Genomic DNA, 19,822 nt, shown 5'->3' with positions numbered 1-19,822 from the left:
GAACAATGTCGGATTGAAATGGGAAGGTCTTTAAAATCATTGCTCTTTCTGTTATTTGGATATTTACATATATTTCACAGTTTCTAAGCTACTTTTTGGGGGCTTTTTTAGATTCTTGGTAAGGAGAAATATTTTAACATGACTTCTGAGGTAAATGTTGGCATTAGGTCGGTCTAACTAGTTTTAAAAAAATATTTCAAGTTGTTATTCAGTTAAATTAGACCTTGCTGCACTGATACACATCTGGTTATTACTTTCTTTTGGCAGGATTTTCCTAACAGTTTGCCTTCATTAACAGCTACCAGGTGGCTCTTAGAAAATAATTAACATTTCATTTGATAATATTTGTAATATGATGGCTGCATTGTTGCTGGAAAGTGAAATCAAATGCTTGTTAGCCACTAAATCTCAACAGATGAGTTTTGCTGTTTCAAACAGAGAAACTATTGGTCATACAGTGAAAGCTGTGAAGGCTGCTGTGGTGTGTGTGTGTGTGTGCAAATACACTGATAATGTCCTCTCTTTCTTCATAGAAGCATACCATTCACTCAAGAAATCTTACGGTGTTCAGTACGGTATTGAAGCCTTTCAAAGCTTACAACATCTTTTAAAAAATGTGATTGCTTAAGAAAACAAAATTGCTGCCATTAATTACTGTGGTATTTTCCTTGATTTCTGTTCTGGTGCAAGACACTTGAGTTGGTCACTTGAGTCCCTTTGATGTCTCTGAAGCTCCTTGTAGGCAGCTGTGGTGGTGCCTGGTTTTCAGTAAGGAAGGTGTCTGTGTTCCTGATGGCCTATGTGGTCGGAAGTTGTGACACAGAAGCAGAGCTGGTAGCAAAGAGGGAGGGAATGGGTGAGATTTTAGAACTGAAAAAAAATAAAATAATAATTATAAAAAATCCTAGGGAACCAGCACTGTTTGCCTTCCCAGCTTGAAAGCTGTGTTGTCAGCTTTTCTGGAGACTGTTGACCTCACGTATGTTCATAAAAGGCAGAGAAGGGAGCTTTACCTTGGCGAGGTGTGTTCCCACTGCTCTGCTGGAGATGCTGGCTGTGTGCTGGGCGGCTGCAGCGCTATCTGTTTTGCAGCTCCCCATGAAGGAAAGGGATTGGCCTGAAATCCTGCAATTCCCCACCCTTCAGCTGGGGGTGGCTGGGCTGTAAGATCTGAATGCATAGAGGCCTTCAGCCTTGTACAGCAGCAGATGGCTTGAGATTTGTTACTAATAGTCATGGAGAACGTAAGAGAGTCTAAATTGGGTCAGGCTGGAGGTTTGAGTTCTCCAGTATCCTCCCTCTGATAGTTCTTGGGTTGGCAGGTGCTTGAGGGAGGAGCATGAGAAGTGGGGTAAGCCTTTGGTGGTAACTCCCCTTGGGTTATTCTCCCAATTTCACCAGTTTGCAGCTCAATGGCTTTTTAAGTTAGAGGTCATGTCTGCATCTTTTTTGTTTCTTAGCCCTGGGTGAGATTTTCTGTAATGAGTTTGTCCATTTGCAAAGTTTTAGCCTTATTTGAATCAGTCAGGTGGTAGTGAAGTGCTAAGAGAATTTCAAACTTTCTTATAATTTTGCCTTGGTTTCCAACTGATCTGCACCTTGTGGGCTCAGGCAGGGTTTAAAAAGAAGTCTAGTGCAAAAGGAAATCATTCCAAATGTATGAGGAGGACAAATGGCAGCCTTGCACTTAAAAACTGAAGGGCTGCTGTCTTGCTTCTCGTGCAGGTGAGAGTGTGCAGTGACTCTGCTGAAATCAGTGTGGAAAGTTGAGATGGACACTTGTCTGATTCAGGTCAGACATTGACTCACAGTTGGTAATCAAAAAAACCTTGAGCATGCCTAAACCTCCTGTGAGCTGGCGATCTCTCTGCCAGGCTGGAGATGAGAGAGTTATATAAAGCTGCTGGAATTGGATTCCCAAAGAGCAGTTGTCTCGTGCAAGAGGTACCATGTTGCCCCATGGTGGGGCCCATTGGTGGCCAAACACTGCTTCAGAGGCTGGAGCAGCCTCGGTTGGCCCAGTCATCTAGAAGGCAGCATGAGGAGGCATCTAGGTAGCAGCACCCGTTGTACCTTTGTTTTGTAGTCTGCAGCACATGGAGGAATGTTGTCTTCTCAAATTTGAAGATGGTGAAATAGATCTGGGCTAATAGACTATAGACTGATCTTAGCCTATGTTTTCCAGCATTATTAGCCTGTCTCGCAGGGCTGACCAGTTGATTTCACTTTTACAGGATAGCTAATAATTTGGGTGGAAACAATCCAATGTTTACTCATTTCAGTGTTAGGAGATGCTGCAGCTGCCTTTAGCAGTACCCAAGACAAACCAGTTTTACAAATGACAGACTTGGTGAGAGACACTGGGGTTTGTTTGCTTCCTCAGAGCTCTCTTGTCTTACAGTAGTATAATCACCATCTATTCTACTTATATTCAGGGTTCTGGTTTACTAGAAACATTCTGGCAGATGGTCAAGGTATTTTTAGTACCATTCAAGGTTTTGCAATGTTTGTGCCACATTTACACTACAAGGGACCTGGCAGATGCAACAAAGGACTTGTGTCCTGCAGAAGTAGCTGGGACCAAGGAGAATATGGCCATGGGTGTCTGTCAGTGGGTCCATTGATTTTTCATGGTTATACAGGCTCATCAAATTAAGATGGTTTTAACACTTGTGTTTTATCTTTAGCATTCTTAAAGCTAAAGTGTAGTTGAAAGCATTAAGGAAAATATGAACCTAGATCTCAAATGTTTTACACGTGAATAAAATATTTTTTTTTCCAAACAACAACAAAAAAATTAGTCTGTTTTCTTTTGCCTTTTTTGCTTACATGTAAATCCCATGGTGTAAGTGAAGGCTATGCATACTCTGTACATCTGACCATCCTCTGAATGAGTATGTGGGGCATTATTCCGTCTCTCTGCATTAGATGTTTATAGGTGAACTTCCAAAGCCTTCTGAGGAGTGTTTTATGGTTGAAGAAGTGGAGGAGTATCACATTTGTTTGCTTCAGTTATGGTGTTCCCACTTCTTACAATTTTGTTAGGAGAGAAGGTAAGGACCATCATTTCCCCAGGCTCCTTTATCTGCAGTCCAGTGGTTGCAAAAAAGGCGTAATCCTCTGAAAACAGGAAGTTTCTCGACTTCACAGTTAGAAGCAGCTTGAGACATGACCGAGTGTACTGTGAAAGCTCAAAAGGCAAATAAAATGATTCACATCTAGGTTATGTTTAAAAACTTTTCCTACGTCTTTGAGTACCTCAAGATCTTTGAGTGCTTAACCTATGAGGTTTGGTGCTCTGAGTTGGCAGTACAATAATAATAATAATTTTTATTGTGCTTTCTCTGCAAATTTTAAAGTACCTGATTTTGGATAGGGCTTTTCTGTAACACCATGACTTTATTTGATAATTTAATTAATCATATATGGGAAGTTCAGGAGGTACATGAAAGCCTACCAGTAGGGAAGTGCAATAGAATGTGGAATTATGTTTAGCATTTAATAGTAGATCCTGTATTTAAGAGTTGAGATGTTAAAAGGAGGTCTCTGACTTGATTACACAGCTGATACATGGGTTTTATGAGAAAAGTTTCCTTATGTTTAGAAAGTAAGAGATTATAGATTATGGTGCTGTACTTGTGACCCCATACACTGTAGTAATAATGCTGTGTATGATTTTTCTTCAAGATCGTGGGCTTTTTTTACTGTTAGTCAAATTGCGAGGCTGGGATTTTTTTTTAATTTTATTTTTTATTTTCTGTATGGGAAATTTATTCTTGTGGGGAAAAAGTCTGTTCAGATTATAAGCAGTGACTTTGATAATTGCACCCATTACCTAACGAAGTAAATGTGGGTGTGCTTATCTAAACCTGTTTCAAAAAAAGAAAGACATCCAAAATCATCTAAAGTATTAGCAAACATTGCAGCTTACTATTGTAAACCTGCCAAAATTTGATTACACCTGCCTAAAAATGTGCTTTTAGTCAGACATTTTTCAAGGAGTTTTCCTTTATGTTTCTACTGAATTAAAAAAATCCTCAGTGTAGATTGCTTCTTTTTAGTTGTACACTCTGTGTTTAGCAGTGCAAGTGGAGTGGCTGTGGAGTACTAAAGGTAACACATAGTTATAGCTGGTTTGTTTTGGTAGTATGAAGTGTGAAGTAAATGTAGTGTGAGCAGTCATTTATAGTACAGAGCAAGGATAATACTGCACTGTTACATCATGGTTATTTAGGACTCTCTATGGTGTAAAAGTATATTAAATAGGGAGTAAGTGAGTAATAAATGGGTGAGACTCAGAAAAGTGAAAGCAATAAAAAAGATGTGTAATGAAAAAAAGGAGAATGGCCTTTATATATGTGGCTAAGACAAACGGCGTTTGTGTGTTAGGAAGAGCATCACAAAACGTTCTATAATGAACCAGCGATGCCGTAATCCATGCTTATTTCTTGTGTAACAGGTTTAAGGACTTAGCCGTGTGGCTCAAATTCTACTCTCAGAGTTAAAGAGTCACAGTTACGTTGTGCTTCTCTGGTGGAAAATCTACTTGCTTCAGTATTGCCCAGCAGATTAAAGGAGTGTATCTGTAGTTGCAGAACGGTACAATGTGCGATATAAAACAGCATGCACGTGCTGGAGGAAAACGAGTTTGGAAAGCTTTTAAATCAGACCTGTAGTCCCAGCTATAGAAAGAAAGTAACCCCTGTAAGAAGAATAAGTGAGACTCATCCCTGAGGTTCTTTGATTTGATGTTCTGCATAGCTTATGTTTTTCCAGTTGGTTGTGAACTGAAGAAATGGAGAGAGAAGTGTTTCCTTTGGTGGTATGTGGTACTTGAAACTTATTTGTCATTATGCTTCTTGCTTACTGTTATTAATGTTCTGTAGATGGATACAATGGGCTAGAAACCTATGTTTCAGAAAGGCAAAGAGGTGAGAGGTTAGTGACATGTGTTCTATGTTTTGTTTGTTTCTTTACTATCTGATGGTCCTTTTGGTTTACTAAGAGGTGAACTCTGGGTCGGCAGAAGAAGGGACTAGTAAAGTTCTGGGACTCACAGGAAAGAATCTCAGTTTCTCAATTTCTGGCTGGTAACCTCTGATGAAAAGAGGGACTTTGGCTGTTTGAAAAGGTGAATCTTAACTTTATAATAATTTGCTCTTAGCAATTATTTGAAGTTGGAACATCTGGCACTGTATAAAAGTAAATAAAATAGGTTATATAGAAGGTCTCAAGTCCCTGTCTAAGGGAATATGCATGCCAATTAGAATATAGCAATATGTGCTATACATATTATGCATTAGGGGAAAAAACCCAACAAAACTGAGTGATGGGTTTCATTTTGGGAAATAATTTTGTGTCATTTAGGGAAAATACGCTTATAAGAATGAATTAAAAAATGAAAACTCTGTTCTAAATGCAGTGTTGAACCACAAGGTCCTAAGTGGGAAATCAGTACAAAAGATGCATTAGGGAGAATGAATCACTGCCTGCACAAAAGAGTAGGGTGGAATTGTGAAGGTCCTTGAAGGAGAAGAATGGCACTCGAACCTAACATGCGAGACATTTGACCTGGGTGTTGGCATCCTTTGATTTTTGGGAGAGCGTTATGCTGTAAGCGCCAGAGGTACTTGAATAGACAGAGGGGAACAAGTTGTGAGCTTGTTGGCCAGAGGTGACGCTGTAGGAACTGAAAATAGAAGAGCCTGAACAATGAGCACCTTCTAGGGAAAGGGACAGAAGGGGCAAGGAAGGGGCAGTTAAGCTCATGCTGAAATGTCCTGGCAAACAGGGAGCCATTGGGCAGGGACTGAAGCCATGAAAGTGAGGGAGAGCCCAAATGGAAGAATTAGTCATGAAGGGTGCAAACAGGTTTGAGAGAGAGGAGGTGAAGGTGCTTCTGGAAGAAACAGAAAGTGTTGGGAAGAACTGAGAAACTGGAGGCTGAAAAGCAAGCAGGAAGAAGTACTGAGGAAGACTGCTCTTTTAAATTGTGACCGTGGAATGGCGATAGCTGGGGAGAGGGACTGAGCGCCTGGCAGCTGCCTGCAGGTGATCCAGAAGGGATGTGACAGGCAGGCGCTGTGTGTGGGTAGCTGGGGCTTGGAGGCATGGTGGTGACGGAGGCGGGGTGGAGCCGGGTAGGAAAGTGGAAGGAAGGAGGTCAGTGCTGCAGCAGTGGTCTGGGCACCAGCGAGGTGGACAGGAACGTGTGGCGTGGCGGAAGGTGAAGTGACGTGTCTGTAGTAATGACGTTGTGTTGACTTCTCGGTCGTGAGGATTGTGTGAGGTGGGAGGGTGTTGGGATGCATATGTGGCACAGCCATATTTCTTTGGAAGGAGAAATAAAGTCTAACTTACATTATTTGGTGATGCAAACAGATTTATGCTCTTGCTGTGTGTAATTCATGTTTGTTTTACCAGTTGATAGTCTTGCAAATTGTAGCGTATGGAAGAATAAACAAACCAGCAGAAGCCTATGCAAAGGACTTTTCCTTGAAGGCTTCTTTGTTTGCTGTCCTGTGAGTGATAGTTTCAGGGTTTCTTTTTTTAGGTTTTAAGTAGTTGCTCAGCATTTGTGTTCTGAGGCTGTGGAAGAGTTTCTAAGCAGGGGATGAGTTTGGTTCCTTTGCTGCTTTACTGTTCTTAGCTTTAGCTTCCTGTTCCTAAGGCCAGCAATGAGTTCAGGAGGGATCCATCCAGGGCCTTCTCTTTCATGGAGAATGTAACACAGGATAACTTTCCGCACTTAGGTGAATTCCTGTGTGTCTCTGAATTTCTAAAGAAATGTCTTGCGTTCTGTAGGTGTGGGATTGGCCCAGAGATTCAAAGTCTTTGATTAATTGACATGGAGGGGTGAAGTACATGTACCTGTTTATGTAAGGATGGCAGAGTAATTCTGAACAGAGGTGTCAGGTTTTATCTTGTGATATCCGCAATGTCCTGACCTGCCAAAATCTGAAGTGTGTCTTACGTTGTGCTGTAACGAGAGCGAAGTTAACAGGGTTGGTAAAATGTGCCTTGAAATCGTACTTATAGGCAGCGGATGGAATCTCTCTTGTTGGATGATGCACTGCAGTGATGTTCCACAGAGATATTTCAGCATTTCATACCAAAATAAGCTGGATCGACTGGCAGTTGAAAGACTTAATTTTGGGCTCAATTTTGGGCTTTGTTTCTGATTTCCTGGCTGGGAGCTTTGAAAATGACAGAGTAATCTTTTGCTTTGTATTTATTTGATATACAGGGTTTCTTCCCCGTGTGTTAAAAAAAGTAAATAAATAAAAAGAGAAAAAAAAATAACCTACAGTGCAAGTCAAATCCTGCTTTATGGTAATGTCCCTTTTGTTATACTGGCTGTACCTCTTTGCTTTTCTGTGCTGACAGTGATGGACCAGTGAAAGATTAAGTATGTTTCTCAGCTGGGTGTATTACATGTAGGGGAAGTAGCTTTTAATGATTAGAACTACAGAAACCTCTAAAATGAATTAACTGAGTAATGAAGCAACAGAAGATGTCTTAAAAACTGACTGTGAACTTAGAAACTTGTTAAGGTCTCTTTCAAACTGCTAGCAATCTCTTGCTGCCAAGTTAAGGTAAGCTCATCATCACAAGTTATGCTTGAGGATGAAGTGATCATCTGAGGGTACTGTGTACCTTAGTGAAAAGAAAGTGAAATGAAGGTGTATCTGAGACACTGGCTACCCACAGACTGGCCTTCAGTACAATCCTCTGCTGTTTTGGGGCTGGTGTCCCTGAAACAAAGCTGTGTGCAGTTCAAGCAGTGTGGCAAGTCCTGAGTCTCAGCTGTTGCAAAGCAAGCTTCAGCTTGGCTGGTTTGGGATCTGTGAAGTACAGAGTGTCTGTGCGCAGGCCTGGGCATAGTCTGCATGCTTGACATTCAGAAATGTTGCAGAGAATGGAAAAACTCTGATTGAAAGTCTTAATTACCTGCTTAAGTTCTTAAACGTTTAAGAAAGCTTCCTAAAATAGAGCTCATCCATGTTGTTTTGTGCTTTGCAAGAGCCTGCAGTGAAATTCTTTATATATATATAAAATGTGTGTGTAGCGTGTGTGTGTGTGTGTATATATATATATGAGACCAAACAACTGAAAAAGAGGTTTTGATGGTGTGTGCTTCATGAGTTTTGTGTTGCTTCTCAGTGTTAAACAGTGCTACCTCAGAAGGTAATGTTTAACATTTTTTTATGGCTTATTGCATATGATTGTTCCTCCTTGTATTTCAGGGCACCGTTTCCCCTCTGCCCTTTCTCCCTCTGTCTCATTTTTCTTCCCTCCCCCTTTAAAAAAAAATAATAATCTTTTTACTCTCTTAAAATGGGATTTTGAAAAAAAAAAAAGGATGTATATCCCTAAAGCTTGTTTCAGTGCCTTGAAATTCCTTTAAAATACTGTGGTGGGGAAAAGGAAGCAGACAACTTGCTGGTGTTACTCCAGAAATAACATTTTTATTATAGTAAGGCTTTAATATTTAATCAAACAACAGTGTTGTAATTCTAAATCTGTTAACATGTTAATGCTTGGCAACACCTATATTTATAAAGTAATGATTTTATTGTAGCAATGTGAGCAGTAAAAGATATTAGGCATAGAAGAAACTAACTGAATTTCTTAATTCTGTATGCAGCTTATTTCATAGTAACATTCAGTAGAAGTAATCTTTCCCTTTCCTTGACCTGCTGCACACCTATCTGTAGCTAATAAATTTGCTTGGTGTTAAACATACAGCTTTTTGCATTTGAGGTGTGCTGTGGGCAAGACATTACAGTGCTATATGTATGTACTAAAGCACTGAAATTTGTTCCTCACTGGTGTAATTGTTAGTTGTGACAAGGAGGAATTTGAGCACTGAGGACAACATTGCTTCGTGAAACTTTTGCTGGGGTAGGTAATGAACAATTTGAAATGTTTACTTTGAATTATGCTTTTTTTTTTTTTTTTCCCCTTGCATTCAGGTCTTTACACAGCATAAAGGCATTTGCTAGTTTTAGCTTAGCAGTATAGCTTCTCATTTGGTAGATTGATCTCATGGCACTGTGTGCTCTTAGGGCAGCTGAGGATGTATGTGACTTGTGTGTGGCTTGCATTGATGGGACAGATGAAAGGGGCAGCAAGGGGGGATGGGTGTATATGTGTGCAATGTACTGCAGTCCAGCATTTTATACCAGCTGATGATGCAGTCCCTGTTTTTCTGCAGATAATGTAAAAATAGTAAAACTTAAGTATTTCCTTGCCATGAGACTGCAAATAAACACCCACTCACCCACCTCCTCCCCCTCGCCTCCCTCCCCATTTTAAGATGCAAACTGGAAAGAATATAAAAGCATATTAGGAAAATACCCTGTCTTACAGTTTGAAATCACCCCCCATGCTGCAGATTTAAAATGGCCATGTTACAACTCCATGTAAGTAGGTTTGCAGTGGAAACCCTACCAAGATCATTAAATATAAAAGCACTGTTGGATGCTGGGAGGATACTGTGCTGCCCACGTATATGTGCATCTCAATAGACATGCATGAATAGACAGCATCAATGCCATCGATTTGAATAAGGAGGTAATATACAGTATTGAGGTGACTTTGCTTGTATTTGTAACTGGCATTTTTTTGTTTGATATTATCAGAATTGTGGATGTTTCTTCAACTTTTAGTTTTTAGTACTTGAGCATACTAAGACACTAAAGTAACTTACTTGATGGGTGTGACCAAATAGGGCTTTTTTTGTTTTGCAGAGATATTTTTGTTTAACCTAAGGTGATGGTTATATTCAGAATTAGTGACACTATTACAGCATGTCAAAATAAGAGCTTTTGATTTTCCAACATTAATGACCTTAGGGGGAAAAAATCATCACATCTGCACTGCTGCAGTTCTTGGCTTTTCTAGGGCTGATCAATAATCACATTGTGTATTCATTCCCCCTAGTCCCTCGCTCCACCAGGTCAACTTTAACTACTAGTCTTTATAATACAGAAAAAGGACTGCCTTATGCAGAGGTTTAGGTAAGAACTGGACTGAGGATGCTGAGCTTTGCTATGGTTTTGCTATTTAAATGGATCCTCTCTTGATTGTGTTGTAGCATGTGACAGTGACAATGGGAAAAAAACAATTTCAGGGCCTCGTGTCTGGATGGTAACACAGCTGCTGCAATAAAGTCTTGTTATGGTTGACCAGTCACATTTGGACAGTTATTTCTAATTAGAAGTTCTTATTTACATTTTGTTAGAAAATAGTTTGAAGCAAACTGGTAGGTATTTGGATGAAGGTAGTTAATTTTCTTCTCCTTGCCTTGAAAGATTAATGTTGCTTTTTGTTTTGTCCAGAATAAGTAGTCTTGAAAGAATCTTGCCTTTAAAATAAGCTCTTTTAAAAAATTATTTTGGACTATAATGTAGTGGTCTCCAGCAACTGCTGTAAAATAAAGGGTTCTTGTGGGTAGTTCTGTCAGTGTTAGACATTACCAGTGAAGTTTAAGTTTTGTGATGGTGGCATTTTGTGATTTCTGCATTGTTGTTTTTTTCCACAAAAGTAGTGGTGATACTGGTTCGCTTTTATTCATTTCTTCATATTAGAGAGGAAATGTAGTTTGTTCATAATGGATTATTGATTGGTCTGCGAACAGCAGAAGCCCCAAGGCCTTGTCATCAATGGTACTTACTCTCCCAATAGTGAATGCATCGCTTCATACAGCTATTTGCAACCCCAGTCTGTGGAATATAAGCCCGTAATTGTTACTCTTGTGCAGTGCAGTTTTTAGGGAGAGGAACTCTTCATTGTCATTATGGGATTTTCCCCCTCAATTTGTTCAAATAATAGTCCCTTTGTTTTGGTAGCAAGATAAAGCTTGTCCTGGATGTTAATGATATATTTCGATTCATTACTTAGAATACTACAGTGTAACTAATAAAGTACATTTCTTTGTCTTCCAGAAGACAAACACGCACAGTGTGCTAAAACACAAAGTATGTACTGAGTGGGTGACAGCGCTGTGTTTCTCAACATACCCTGTAGCAGTGCAAAAGCAAACTCCCGCCCCCCGTTCCTGAGCTGCTTCTTGAGGAGCCACAAAAAAATCTGGGTTACAGCCATTTTGCTGACTTTGTTTATAGGGAGAGACACCACCTTGCTGCCTACCTCCAGCTTTTTCAGCATTAGTGTTCTTACCTTTGTTTCAGTTTATTCGTTCCCCTATTGAGGGTGTGGCATCGCTTGAGAAAGGCCTGACTATGCGTTCGTAGCCCTGGCTGCCACCCTGAATTGCCTGCTGCAAAAATGTCACTGTCTCATGGAGGTAGAAAGACACAAAAACACAGAAGGTATTTGGGGGAGCTCAAAATAATGTCGCAGTGTTCAGACACCAAACTTTTCAAATGGGAAGAGTTTCCCCAGCTGCAGGGGAAGGCTGGTTTAAAATAATTAAACAAACAATTATTGCAAAATGCTGCTGAAGGATTTTATAAAGCCTAAGAGGAAATTGGACTAATATAAATCAATTGTTTATTTTTCCAGAAGCTTTTTATTTTTCCTTTCCAGTCCTGTGTCAGTTTTGGCAGGCTTAAATTTCAGGAGGTCTGTTGTCAAGATTGCTTATTTTAATAACTGCAGAGTTTCAAAAATTTGACAGTCTTCTACAACTGACTCAGTATTTTTTAATAACTTTTTACTGGATTAGTTTGGATTGCTTTAAGAAAATCGATTTAGACCTATGCTGCCTTTACTTAATAGCAAGTTTAGTCTACAGGTCACAGAATGCCAGGATTTCCTGGAATTTAAAGTATAGGCTTATTATTTATGGGTACACTTAACTCTGGTGTAGTCTAGAGGATGCTATCAGCTCCAGGCACTAAAGGGTATACAAGGTGACAGGGTCCATAAGAGGCATTTTGGTAGGACTGGTGCCTAAATGAGGATGTCAGGATTGAGCCTTTAGTGGCGATGGTGGCCTGATGATTCCTGTGGGATCTGGGTGTTCAGAAGCAGCCATATTCCCTCACAAAGTGAGAAGGGCATGCAGGTAAGGTGAGGCTGGTGTGTGTGGAGGATGGTGTCTCTGCAGCCTGGGGGGAAAGTTTTCAGCAGTTCAGTGAGTACAAAGGCTGGCAAGGCAGTTCTTGGTGTGTGTTCTTGGTCTTTTGTCCACCCTTTTCCTGTACTTTGCTCTCTTCTGGCCTCTTTACTGTGAACATCGAAGCTGTTTGGCTTTGGGGAAACCTGAGCCTTCTCCAGCCAGGACAGATCAGCTCTCCAGGTTGCCATTCTTTGAAAGATACAACTTTCTCAAATTAATCTAGATGTTTACATGCTATGTTTCATCATTTCATCATCTATAATGAATATCAGTAAGATATTTTTCCCCAAGATCACATCTCATAGTAGTTGTTGGTTGGTTGTTTTTCTAAAGTAGTTGCTGCTTTTGGCAGAGGAATATGGTGGAGTGATTGCAGTGTATATTCAAACCTCTTGGAGATTAGAAGAGCGATATTTTCTTCAGTGCATTTTTCTTTCAGATTGGACTTGAAGTACACCCAAACTGAAAGCAGTTTTAAAATATACACTGTGATACTTGAGTAGATCTGTGTAGCTTCCCAAATTGTGTATTCTTGTGTATTGCCTATTGAAGACTTCACCTGTCTTGCCACTTCAGCCCATGCAATACTATTTTAAAGTCAGGCTTAACTGAAGAGAAATTTTAAAAAGAATGTATATTTTTCTCTATGTTGGAACAGAAATAATTTTCTTCTATGGTTTTCTTTCTGCACTGCACAGGGTATTTGTATGTAAGAAATGAATTTGCAATTAATTTTCCAGTGTGGTATTTTCAATTTTCTTGTGTTGTTTGTTTTCAATTTCTTATTAATTAATTGTTTTCTAACAGGCACAGAGAGGTCTTAAGAGCATCTCTCTGGCACTGTGAGGAGTCCTCAAAGTCCTCTGGTCTTCTTCCAAAACATGGAGGTGACATGAAGAGTAATGGGTATTTCAGAATGCTCCTGTTTTATTTAAAATGCTGTTCCCCTGGACTGTTACCTGTGCTTTGCTGCAAGACTGTGAGAGTCTTAGATAAGTTGTGAGGATGATGCAACTGTGTGGTGCCTTACCTGCTGTGGATCTGGTAGGGATGGACTACCATGCCCATGCTAGGGGGAAAGCTGTGGCTGATGGTGGGAAAAGCACTTGGGGCTCTTTTGTGAGAGCAGGTCACTTGGGTCACATGCATTTTCTCTCAAGCCAATGACTGTCAGAGTGTTTTTGAAAACCAGAGAAGTTTTGATGCCTAAATGTTTGAAATAGAATCGGTTGGTTCTCCACTGAGAGGGTGGTCAGTCGCTGGACCAGGCTCTGCAGATCATGACACCAAACCTGTCAAAGATCAAGGAGCATCTGGTTGATGCTCTTAGTTACTTGGTTTAGTTATAGGTAGTCCTACGAGGAGTGGGGAGTTGGACTCAGTGATCCTTATGGATCTGACTTGAGATACTCTATGACTTTATGATTTTGACAAATACTTGGTTAAAACTTGGAGGAAAGCTTGTTTTTCCTTCTGGGGATGAATAAAATAAAGTTATTTTATCAATTCCCATGCAGATGAAGGCAAAAATGCTCCATGAGGCAATGGGTACAGGAATAAGTCTAATAACTAAAACAACTGTCTAAGCAAAGTCATTTCCCAGCATCCCACCTCTCCCATTCTCGAGTCTTTGTTCATAGTTCTCTTACCCCGTGCTTCATATACCACACCTACATGTAAACAGCGATGATAAGTGCCTTGGTGTCTTTTAAAGGAGATGAAAATGACTTTGTGATGCTGGCCAGTGGCTTCTTAACGTGAACTGCATTGCGTAGGCTGCAATGCCTTTAGCAAACAGAATATTTAAAAAGAATAACATATTCCTTTACACATTGCATTCACTGTCGTTTCCTTATGGTTTGCCTCTGTGATGGTGGGGATCTCTGTGCCATGACAGTCTGGGAGAAATCTGCAGGTTGGATGCGACTGCTCTGAATTCTGTGTGACAAGCTGATGCTTCGGAACTGCAGCCTGGACTTGGGTGAAAGTGATTAAAGTTTACTGGTTACCACCTGAAATTAGAGTTGGAGCATTTGTAATAGCTCTAGGATAGCTGGAGTTGGCCAGGTCCAGTATGTGCTGAAAGATAATTATTTCAGAATACTTTCAAATTTGTAACAATTTCAAAACTAAATATTTTTATCACTGTAGTCAGCAGAAAGAAATGAAAATAACTATGGCAAAATTTTACTTGTAGCAATAGAGTAATCAGTGTCGTTTGATCTACCTGTTGATGTCTTCCATCCCATATGCATCTTTGATGTTGAAATTATTGTTTAATAATTAAAACTAAGGTGGAAATTATGAAGCCAAAATGTTATTTTCTGTTGTTAGGATTTTTTACAAGTGTTGTTTTCCTCATTTTGTATGTTCAGTCTCCTGAATTGAAGCATTTTTCGAAGTTGCCCCTTTTATTTTGTGTTTGCTGCTTCTTTCCTTTCGGTGAGCACCAGCTTTTCTGCTCTACAAAGAGCCCCTCTAAGATAATTACTTTTAAGTAGCACTCAAATGATGTGAGTAGGGAGTTGTAAGGTGTTCATGTATGTTCGTGTCAGTCAATTTATCAAATCCTAAGGCAGACCTCCACACACTGTGTAGAGGGAACTCACATTGAGTGAACACCTTTCTTCCCCCTGGAATTTCTGACTGTAGAAGAAAAGCCTTGAAATTCTGTGAGTCTTAAATGTGTGTTAAGAACTTGGATAATTCAAATCTAGGAATACTTTGTTTCCATTTTTTCTAGATTAATAAAATTAATCGGTAAATTTTTAGTTCTGCCCTTTTCCCCCTCTCAAACCTAATTGAATATAGGGCTAGAAGGATCTTCAGTGGGTGGCTAATATCCCTATTATAAATCATGCTTTCTTCATACCCTCATTTTCATAACTAAGCTTCATTAATGAAAACATTATAAATAATTAAAGTGAATTATGTCAAGGCTAAGCACAGGGAAGCTGTGGCCAAATAAACAGAGAGTCTTCAAAGCTTTGGATTTGTATGTGTCTGAACTGCTGCACACAGCATTCTTGTCTGACTGTTTGGCTCCTAAAGCTTTTTTTGAACTTTCAGACAGGAAGCACTATAGAAAGTTGGGTAAAATGGGACCTACGTTTAAAAAGAAAAAAAAAAAAAAAAAGTTGTCATTGGTTGAGAACTCAGCCTGCCAATATGCAGTGTTCTCACTGGTGTAAACTGTAGAAAATGCAGAAGTAGAAAGCATTATCTAAAAAAAATCAGGAAAAATCTGTCCCTAAAGCTTGCTAGCTTTTTTCCTACAATGGTGCGGAACATTTCAGAAGAAGCTGTTGCTTCTTTAAATGTACCATTGTGTTAAAATGCAAGAAATGGCCGTGTTGTTTCTTTTTATCATTTGATAAGTTTCAGGTAATGTCTTTGCTCATAAGACAATATCGGTTGTTACTTGGCAGACTTAGATTGCGGTCAAATAAATTACATCACTCTGAATTGTTTCATCCATCAGTATGCAGTGTAAACTGCTTTTGTATTTGGCGTGTTTCTACCTTCTGGTACAGCCACAACTTGAAATGGCTGCAATCCTTTTTTATACCCAGGGGAGTTTCTTCTGAGGCTGACCTTAAATTAAGTTTTAAATGGCTAATTTCAGAGAGTAATTTAGTTACTCTTGTTTGCAAACTTTAGGTTTATATGGACCTCTCAATTTGTGTTCTGATGTGTTTGGGTTTTAGTAATAATATAGAAATATTTAATTAAAAAAATGAAAGGGCAGTTGTAATACATCCCTTAGATACTATCCCAGCTCTCTCAGGAAAAGGAAGTAGTTTGGGTAGCTGCTGTTGGTAACTCTTAACTTGCTGAACAGATAATAGAAGTGCAGAAAATCAAACCCAGAAAGGAATGATCTTAAAGCAAATAAGGAGGCTAGATTCATTGAAACAGAACATAATTGTTCTTTAGTGCACAACTGAGCTGGGCATTGCGTCACCTTTTACATTATTTTTTTTGTCTTTTTGTTAGGCTCATGCTGGTGATGTAGTTAGACATATTTATTTACATACTGAAGAGGCTGACATTAGTACAATGTGGAACTTCAACATTTGCAGCTCTAAATCTGTAGCTCTTTGTTGAGAAATAGATACTAAGTAATGGATGTACGACTATACAGTCTTGCTATTGTTCTGCATACTTTTACCTACATTTTAAGAAGCTGATGTTTTCTTAATGCAGTAACAGAGTGGTTCTCTGTATTAGAGAATACAGTATTCTTTGATCTTAGTCAAGTGGTGTTTGTAGTACTTAAGATAGGAACGGGGGAAGATTTTTGTTCTACAGTTGTAATTGGAAAAGAAATAATCTATGGAAGTCTTAATAATTGATTTTTGCTATATACAAGGTGGAGAATTGCTGACGTGTTGCATCTTGAGTTGCTGAGGCAGATAGATATTGACCCTTGCATTTAATCATGACAAGATACAAAGGCTTTTAAACTTTTATTAATCCGTTTGTTTGTTTTTTTTTAACCAAAGTTGTTTCTTGTTTGTTTATAGTTAAGATTCTGTTTCACTGAGGTAGGTGGTGCTGTGATTATTTCCTTTATCTCTTGTGAACATAAATCACTTTTAAGACCATTAGATACCTATGCACGTTATCAGTTTACTTTATTAGACTGAGGCTGAATATTACACTCTGAGGGTGTTTTTTCTTCACTGTCCATCAGGAAATAACTTGTTTTTCCTAGATGCTTTGTTAGACTCTGGATGCTTGTTTTCTGTCTAATCGAAGTACTGAGCATCCTCAGCCTCTGCGTCTGCTCTGTGCGTGCCACATCAAGCACAGCAGAGCTGAAACACAAAGTAATGCAGTTGCCAGCAGGAATATGATACTTGCTAAAGTGTCTAGGAAAGCCTTTTATCTTTGGCAAGTACGTATTTTACATGAAATTACACATGATGGTAAAGCCACTGATTTAAAGTGTAATAACCCCCTCAAGAAATGTTTTCCTCAATTAAGGTGTATTTTTAGCCACTTCTGCCTGGTTTTAAAACAGAAAATATTTTTAAAGTTTGCACTTTTTTTACAGACACTGTGGTATCAGTGTCTGGAGAGGAATGTTTGCCCTTGTTTGGATTTGACTTGTTTATTAATGATGCTTTGAATAGTTGCCATTTAAGTCTAGAATATCAGGAGAAGGAGAAGCTGATGTTTTTGGTGCAATGTCATAGTATAGTATGTTTCTGAATGTGAGATGAGTGATGGAAGCTGTTGAATTAAAAATGGGAAATAGGTTTACATGTATTTCAGGACCTACTTACACATTTTCTGTGCATTTGTGTGATTTTGTTCTTGTTTCAGGTGATCTATGCCATCTGCTTACAGAGCACACAGAAATAAATCGGTGCTTCGGACTCTCTCGAGCAGCTGAAAGGAGAAACATTACCCTGAGAATGAAATAAAACATCTCTCTGCGGAACCGTATGATTGAAAACGCGGTCCAGTCCTCCTCTGCTGCCAGAAATGCTTTTGTCCTCCTGCCCTGCTCACCCAATGTCGCAGTAACACAGATGGATCGTAGCAGAGAGGCAGAAATGGAGTTAAGGAGATCCTCCAGCCCAGGCAAGCTAAGCAAGAACGACGTGGATGCTGACAAGACCATGTGCCACAGCTGCTGCATCTGCGGTAAAAGTTTCCCTTTTCAGAGCTCCTTATCGCAGCACATGAGGAAGCACACGGGTGAGAAGCCCTATAAATGCCCTTACTGTGATCACAGAGCTTCCCAAAAGGGCAACCTGAAGATCCACATCCGTAGCCACAGAACAGGCACTTTAAGTCAGGGGCACGAGGCAGAGATGGGAGAGGCACAGCTCGGGGAAATGGGCGTTTCAGAGGGCCTGGGTGGGTGTACCAGCCCCACTAAAAGCACGTCTGCCTGCAACAGGATCTTGAATGGCACCAGTCAGGTAGATAGCAGCAAGATCTTGTTGAGAAGCAGCAAGAAGGAGGTCACGGCGGTAGCGCCGGCTGAGGAGGATGGCAAGCTGACCTCCTACCAGTGCACGTTCTGCAAAAACAAATTTGAAAGGAAAAAGGACCTGGAGCAGCACCTGCACCAGGTCCACAAACCATTCAAGTGTAGGCTGTGTAGCTACATGACCCTGAGGGAGGAGACACTGTTAAACCACATAGAGAAGGACCATATAACAGCTCAGGTCCCAAACGGGGAGGCCTACACTGAGAACTGCAAGAGTGAGCTGAGTGCTGGCGAATTTCCGTGCGAAGTCTGTGGTCAGGCCTTTAGTCAAACCTGGTTTCTGAAAGCTCACATGAAAAAGCACAGGGGGTCATTTGATCATGGGTGCCACATTTGTGGCAGGAGATTCAAAGAGCCCTGGTTTCTAAAAAACCACATGAAGTCACATGGCCCCAAGACCGGGAGCAAAAACAAACCAAAAAATGATTTGGAGCTCATAGCTACTATCAATGATGTGATCCAGGAGGAGACTATTGTGACGGGCCTGTCTCTGTATGAAGTTTGCACCAAGTGTGGAAATCTGTTTACAAATATGGAAAGCCTGAAAGCACATAATGCTGTTCACTACCGGGCGCAGCGGGGCAGTGCTGGGGATAAAGCTGAGGGCTTAATTGACGTGAGCCTAAGCTCCTCGGTAACGAAGCAGTTTTTCTTGCAGTGTCTTAATCTAAGGCCATCTGTAGGGCTGGATAGAGTTACAAGAGGACAGCCTGGGAAAAGAGTAGCTGAGCTGGATCCGGTCAGTAGCTACCAGGCTTGGCAGCTGGCCACCAAAGGAAAAGTAGTTGAGCCCTCTGAGTATGTGAAGTATGTGGGATGGGACGAGGCCCTGGCGGATGCAGATGTGACTTACGACAAGGATAAGAGAGAGTATATCCTTGTCAACCAGGAGAAGCGAAAGCGAGACCAGGACTCTCCCAGCTCTTCCAGCAACCCCAAGAAGAAGAGCTGCACCAGTGGGCGCCTGGAGAAAACCAGCAGCGCCCCACCTGGGGAGAGCTGCCCGCTTGCCCAGGGGGACCTGGACTACCGCCCTGCCTCGCGGCAGAGCCGACGGGCTGCCCAGAACAAGTCCACTGAGTGCTTCGAGTGCGGGAAGATCTTCCGCACCTACCACCAAATGGTGCTGCACTCCCGGGTGCACCGCAAGGAGCGGAGGAGCTGTGGTGAGGGTGGGACAGCTGCCCAGCCTGACCGCTATGGCTCCAGCAGTGAAGAAGGGGACTCGGGGTCTGTCAGTGGGCCCAGCACCCCCGGCTCTGCGTCCGCCCCAGAAGACTCAGCCACTTCTGGCCTTGGGGAGGAGGGGGCTGAGGAGAGCTCGGAGGAGGGAGCAGCCGACCCTTTGCTAGGTAAGGTAGCTCCCAGCTTTGCTCTCTGAAAGCTGTTGCTAGACCCTCTGTCTCCTGGTGTGGGTCACTCTGTTGTTGATCCAGGGGTAAAGATGTGTGAAAGCATGTGAGGGGTTTAAAGGCAGCATGGATGGGGTCCACTTGGAGCATGGTGGCTTGTTTCTGGCACTGGTAATAAAAGTGAGATCAGATGTCTTCACAGCATGCAGGTGAACTTGTATTTTGGTAAAGAACACCTGAAAAGTATCTTAGTTGCCTATAGCAATGATGTAGAGTACGTTAGTGTCTTCCCTGAACATCTCAGAGGCTTTTTTTCCACGATTTATGAGTGTCCTGTGCCCTGTTCTCCCTGGACGCTGCAGATGCAGCAAGGAC

At 40.9% G+C, this 19,822-nt stretch overlaps 1 protein-coding gene across 1 annotated transcript in view; it reads left to right on the top strand.

Moving 5' to 3' along the window:
- The first annotated feature begins 17,541 nt into the window (after positions 1–17,541).
- Positions 17,542–19,822, top strand: part of ZNF516 (zinc finger protein 516) — a 55,670-nt gene continuing 53,389 nt past the window's right edge. Inside the window, exon 1 of the mRNA XM_010008822.1 lies at positions 17,542–19,447. Coding sequence (XP_010007124.1) covers positions 17,542–19,447 — 1,906 coding nt within the window. The remainder of the gene's footprint in view (positions 19,448–19,822) is intronic.

Source organism: Chaetura pelagica, unplaced genomic scaffold, assembly GCF_000747805.2.
Source record: "Chaetura pelagica isolate M959 unplaced genomic scaffold, ChaPel_1.0 scaffold312, whole genome shotgun sequence".
Lineage (NCBI taxonomy): Eukaryota > Metazoa > Chordata > Aves > Apodiformes > Apodidae > Chaetura > Chaetura pelagica.
The sequence above is the reverse complement of the archived record's forward strand: the minus strand, read 5'-3'. Positions and strand labels throughout refer to the sequence as shown.